Source organism: Salvelinus sp. IW2-2015, unplaced genomic scaffold, assembly GCF_002910315.2.
Source record: "Salvelinus sp. IW2-2015 unplaced genomic scaffold, ASM291031v2 Un_scaffold5715, whole genome shotgun sequence".
Classification (NCBI taxonomy): Eukaryota; Metazoa; Chordata; class Actinopteri; order Salmoniformes; family Salmonidae; genus Salvelinus; species Salvelinus sp. IW2-2015.
The window spans coordinates 1-5,546 of record NW_019946980.1 but is presented as its reverse complement, the minus strand read 5'-3'; the positions used below and the strand labels follow the sequence as shown (position 1 = coordinate 5,546).

The window sequence follows — 5,546 nt, the reverse complement described above, 5'->3', positions numbered from 1 at the left end:
GCCTCCCCCTAGCTCTTCTCTCCATCCTAGCTCTCTCTCCCCCTTCTCTCTCTCCCCCTCTCTCTCTCCCCCTCTCTCTCTCTCCCCTCTCTCTCTCTCCCTCCTCTCTCTCTCACCCTCTCTCTCTCTCTCCTTCCCTCTTCTCTCTCCTCTCTCTCCCCCTCTCTCTCTCTCTCTCCCCTACTCTCTCTCTCTCCCCCTAGCTCTCTCTCTCTCCCCCTAACTCTCTCTTCTACCTCTCTCTCTCCTCTCTCTCTCTGTGTGTTAGTATAAATGGTGTTCTCTAGACTGAGTGCAGCCCTCTGCTGGCTTGCCTCAGTTTCCGGAGCTTTGAAATAGTTCAGAGATAGAGGGATGGTCTTCCACGGGAAGTTAACAGAGCACGCCTGGCCTTGGCCCAGCCTGTCAGCCAATAATACATGATGCCACTACTCTGCTATGCTGTGCCTCAGCCACACACTGCTTTTGGCCATTTCTACAGATAGGGATACATCTCCTTGTATCTCAAACATGACAAATAGTAGGCTAGTCATTTGAAATGTTCAGACCACTTCAGAGCAGTGGTTCGGTTTCACTTATCTGGACTTCATGGTCATATGTGTATCTAATATCTAAACATGTAGATGTTCAGTGGGTGAAAAGGGATGGTTTTTTGCAGAATGTAAGACCACGTAGCTACAGGTGAGTATTTATTCATAATCATACATGCCTCAGTTGTATCCTCCCTTACTGCTCCTATATAAACAGATTGTGTTTACCTTGTCATAATGGGAGTGAAATAACAACTTGCTAATGTGCTAATCAAACAAGCCATTGATTTGCCTTTCTGTTATGGATGAGGGTCGCAGTAGGACCTGAATCAGCTGATGAGGCCCAACCCACGCCAGATGGTTGTCATGGATCAATGGCCATGACTTGTCAGACCAACCACTTAAGTTGAACATTTCTAAAGAGGTAGTCTATCAGGCTTTAGAGCTCTGGTGCCAGACTGGTTGTTTGGCCTGCAGGGAGGGGAATTGGGCTACTTCTTAGGGTTTTGGCTGGATTTTTGGCTCTGCTTGGGCTAGAAAGTATCAATAGAATCAACAACACTATAGGGGAGGGACCAGGAAGAACATGTGTTGACAACCCAGCCTGCGCCCATAGGAGGATTGAGAAGGACATGGGTTCATGTCCCAGTGAGGCTTCAGTTCAGACCACTGGTTTGGAGTATACTGATGGTTACTATTGTGGGAAGAGTGTCATGGGAAGTGATGTTTGGGAACGTTCTGGGAAAGAGTTTTGATTCAGAGCCTCTTAGCCGAACCTGAACAGTGTTTGTGGGCTTCCTGACTTGTCCTGGTCTCTGTGGGGGCGAGAGGCACAACTGYCCAGGGGGACCTTCAGACAAACTCAGTGAATGGAAAGAGTTTCTGTCGCACAAACTGAGCCTGTCATCTGATGCTAGCTCCTCTTTGAGGGGGTTCTAAGGYGGTTCTCCGGTTCTAGGCCTTGGTACAGCTCACCTGGAATCTCGCACTGTGTCAGGATTAGGGAACCCTCTTGAGACCACCAATCTACACACACACACACACACAGCCCTACTAGGTGATGGGAGAATAGGAGCCTGGCTGTTCTCCTGACACCTCAGAGGCCTACTGGCCAGAGTAGAACCAGACCAGGGACAGGATGGCCTGTAGACCTCATCCCCAGGCCCTAGCCTTGACTCTGACCATTAGGCTACACCTCTGTTCAGCCCCCCCCCCCCTTAGGCGCTAGACCCCAGCCTTACAATGCAGGCTCCCGCCCCATTCCCTAGTACAGTATGTTTGGAGTCTGATTTAGAGGAGAAGTGTTGCCATGGTGGGAGAGATGAAGTCTTAGAGTCATGGCTGTAGTTTCTCATGACACATGGCCGTAATCAGAGACACAAGAGAAAGCAATACATTTCATGAGCTCCTTTTTCTCTGGTTCATATAAAGTAATTGAACTAAGTAGACCAGACCCAGCTGTAATGGTGCCTGTGGTAGAGCCACCCCTTAAGTAGACTGGAACTGGGGAACATTTTTCCCCATGGTAAACAGCCTTCATAGGATATCTTCATTCATCACCTGTCTTTGACAGTAATGTAGTCTTAAGTCAGCTGTTCAGGATGATCTTGGGTTTTTTGATCACATGACACTTATCACTGGAATTGCTAACTCGCAAACTGTCGTTCCTGTGAATCACGACTAGCTAAAGAATCCTGTCTGGAGTAGAAATGACTATTTTACAGCCAAGGGAGTGGTTTAGAAGGTTTAGTATAGCAGCTATAAAGAGTTTATGATACGAGTCTGTAACTTTCTGACTGCCTGACCAGTGTATATCTAGACTGGCATAATCAAAGCACTGATATAGAGCCCTAGATAGTACAGGCCTTGTATCCTGGTGCGTATCTGACTCTTTGATAGTACAGGCCTTGTATCCTGTGTCGTACTCTGACTCTTTGATAGTACAGGCCTTGTATCCTGTGTCGTACTCTGACTCTTTGATAGTACAGGCCTTGTATCCTGTGCGTACTCTGACTCTTTGATAGTACAGGCCTTGTATCCTCGCCGTACTCTGACTCTTTGATAGTACGGCCTAGTATCTGCGCCGTCTCTGACTTTTGATAGTACAGGCCTTGTATCCTGCGCCGTACTCTGACTCTTTGATAGTACAGCCTTGTATCCTGTGCCGTACTCTGACTCTTTGATAGTACAGGCCTTGTATCCTGCGCCGTGCTCTGACTCTTTGATAGTACAGGCCTTGTTCCTGCCGTACTCTGACTCTTTGATAGTACAGCCTTGTATCCTGGCCGTACTCTGACTCTTTGATAGTACAGCTTGTATCCTGCGCCGTACTCTGACTCTTTGATAGTACAGCCTAGTATCCTGCGCCGTCTCTGACTCTTTGATAGTACAGCTTTATCTGCGCCGTACTCTGACTCTTTGATGTACTGCTGTAGTCCTGGCGTTCTGACTCTTTGATAGTACAGGCCTTGTATCTGCGCCGTCTCTGACTCTTTGATAGTACAGGCCTTGTATCTGCGCCGTACTCTGACTCTTTGATAGTACATGCCTTGTATCCTGTGCGTACTCTGACTCTTTGATAGTACAGGCCTTGTATCCTGCGCCGTACTCTGACTCTTTGATAGTACAGGCCTAGTAACAGCGAGGAGACGAAAGCCTCCAAAGCCACACCAAGCTTCCTGGTTGTTGTTTTTTTACTCTCATTTAAGATTAGAATATCTCTGTCTTTTATGAGGTAAGAAAGGCTGGGCGGTGCACCAAAAAATGTTCATCTCATTTCTAGATAAAGAAAATAAAAGAGGGGGGTTTTATCTTATTTATGGATTTGCTTGACGCTGGGGAATGCAGCTGCGAACTTCAAACATTACCTTATCTCACAAACCAGCCTTTTGATGTGGGGAGATCAGAGGCAGGCTTGCCAAATGAAGACTGGAGCGGTTTGACGAGGGAGGGGGGCAATGCGCATGACTGTGGGATTTCAAAGCTTTCAAAGCAACAGTGAGACAAGCGGCGTTCGGGTGCACTACTGGCTAGGCTAGGTCACTGAGACACGGGTGTTTTATAGGGCAGGGCTGCGTGCTGGCCCGGTAGAGAAACACTGGGTTTTGCTCTTGGTTGGTGTGAACGAAGTGCCTTAAGGCAATACTAGATCAGACAGAGTTGTATTTTGACTAGGTCAGCCATAGGCATGGTTAAAAGAGCTCTGTGTGGATTGGATTGTCCAGGCGTGATRGGTCCTATACTATGATTGCAGAATGTATATGGAGGGTGATCTGAGAGGAGAGATTTGGCTGTGATGTTTKATTAGCCTACATGTTATGATCATTCTCTCTGTAGGACTGACACTTTGATCAGTGGGTTTGTGTGTTAACCTTCCAAACAGTATAGTTTGCTTCTASACTAGTCTTTTCAGTGGGATTCCAGGGCAAGKCAATGGCAGGATGCTAATGCTAACTTTGTGTATACTGCTGGTGATGAATGCTAACAGCTAAAGCCTGGCACAGCTCTCTGAGAGGGCTGAGTGATCCTTTCTGGGCTCAGTTAAAAGGAAGTGCAGGGGTGTGTGGTGAAGTGCCCACTGCTCAGGGAGCCATGGCTGGAGATGAGTGTCAGTTTTAGGGCAGATGAAATCCCCTACTCTGTCAGACACACTGACCTGAGACCTAGCAGAAACCCTATCCAATATTCACCTCTTGCTCACTACACCTCAGATTCAGAATTGACCTGAAATATATTGTATTTTTTAACTGGGTTAAATAGGGGGTGATTGAAATAGCTATTATGTGACCAATGAGCTGCTTCCTGGTTGGTTGTGTGTATTGCTCTGTCTGATTGGCTGTTTGACCTGTGTATCCTGTGCGTTTCCCTGACAGAGATGGCATCCCTCCCTACAAGCTGGGCTCCAAGAAGCACATGCAGAGAGAGATGCAGCGCAACATGAGGATGAACAGCCAAGTCTCCCTACCTGCCTTCCCTGTAAGTGTACACACACACACACAAATGTCATATTGCCCCACTTATTAGTGCTTTTCAGTAGTGCAACATCCATTTCCATGGTCTGTATTCAGGTCTGCTGTTCTGTGTATAGTACCACCATCTCTATTCAACAACTACAACAACAACAAAGATCTGAGAGCAAAGCAGATGTCAGTCCCCCCCACACACCACCCCTCGCTACCTTTGTAACCCACACCCCCGTTGGGTTCCTTGAAGTCTGCAGGAGTCTGTTTCTAAGCTGTTTATCCGGTGCATTCTAAAGACCAGTGTCTTCTCTTCACACACTGATGATGAAAATATACACAGAATGGAGAGATGGGGGAGAGCTCCCTCTCTCTCAGCTTTATCTGTAGGCTCTACGAATCAATGCCGGCTTCCTCCACATCACACAACACAGCGCTTTGATCAGAGGATGAATGGAGCAAGCGCAGAGGAAAGGGACAACTTCCAACAGCGCTTGTCCCCCTTTTTTCCCCTCTCAACCCCGCCCCTCTCCTCTTCAGGCTGCACCCCCTAAACAGGAGGGATCTGAGGGAAGATGTTGGAGTGTGTCAGGGGGGAGTTGGTACTGACGGGCTTTGGAAAGGAAAGAAGAGAGTTGGAGAGGGGAGACATGGGAAAATTAGTTTTGGAGAGGCCAAACTAGCAACATCGGTAGCTAGTTGAATCAAAACTTTTTGAACCCCCTTCTCTTCTCCTCACAAATATATATTAGGAGTCCAAGATTCTCTTCTCCATCTTTGTGCTCTTTCACACTCCCTTCTCGTGTTTGTTCTCCTCTGATTGGGGGTAGCTGCGATTGCCATGATGCAGCAAGAGCTCAGGACAGTGGGCCGGCAGACCGCCTCTGTCAGTCTGTCTGTTTGTCTCTCTCTGTCTGTCTGTCTTCTCTCCCTTCATCTCCACTACAAAGAGATGGAAGTCAACAAAAAGAAGGAAGAGGAATCAAGAAAGCCCCAGTGCAAAAATGACAATGATAAAATAAACACACACACATTAAGGGGGATAATGACTTCTACC

General features: G+C 47.4%; 1 protein-coding gene across 1 annotated transcript in view; it reads left to right on the top strand.

Moving 5' to 3' along the window:
- Positions 1 to 4,895, top strand: part of LOC112078462 (axin-2) — a 10,571-nt gene extending 5,676 nt beyond the window's left edge. Inside the window, exon 4 of the mRNA XM_024144699.2 lies at positions 4,403 to 4,895. Coding sequence (XP_024000467.1) covers positions 4,403 to 4,553 — 151 coding nt within the window. The 3' untranslated portion in view covers positions 4,554 to 4,895. The remainder of the gene's footprint in view (positions 1 to 4,402) is intronic.
- The last annotated feature ends 651 nt before the right edge of the window (positions 4,896 to 5,546 follow it).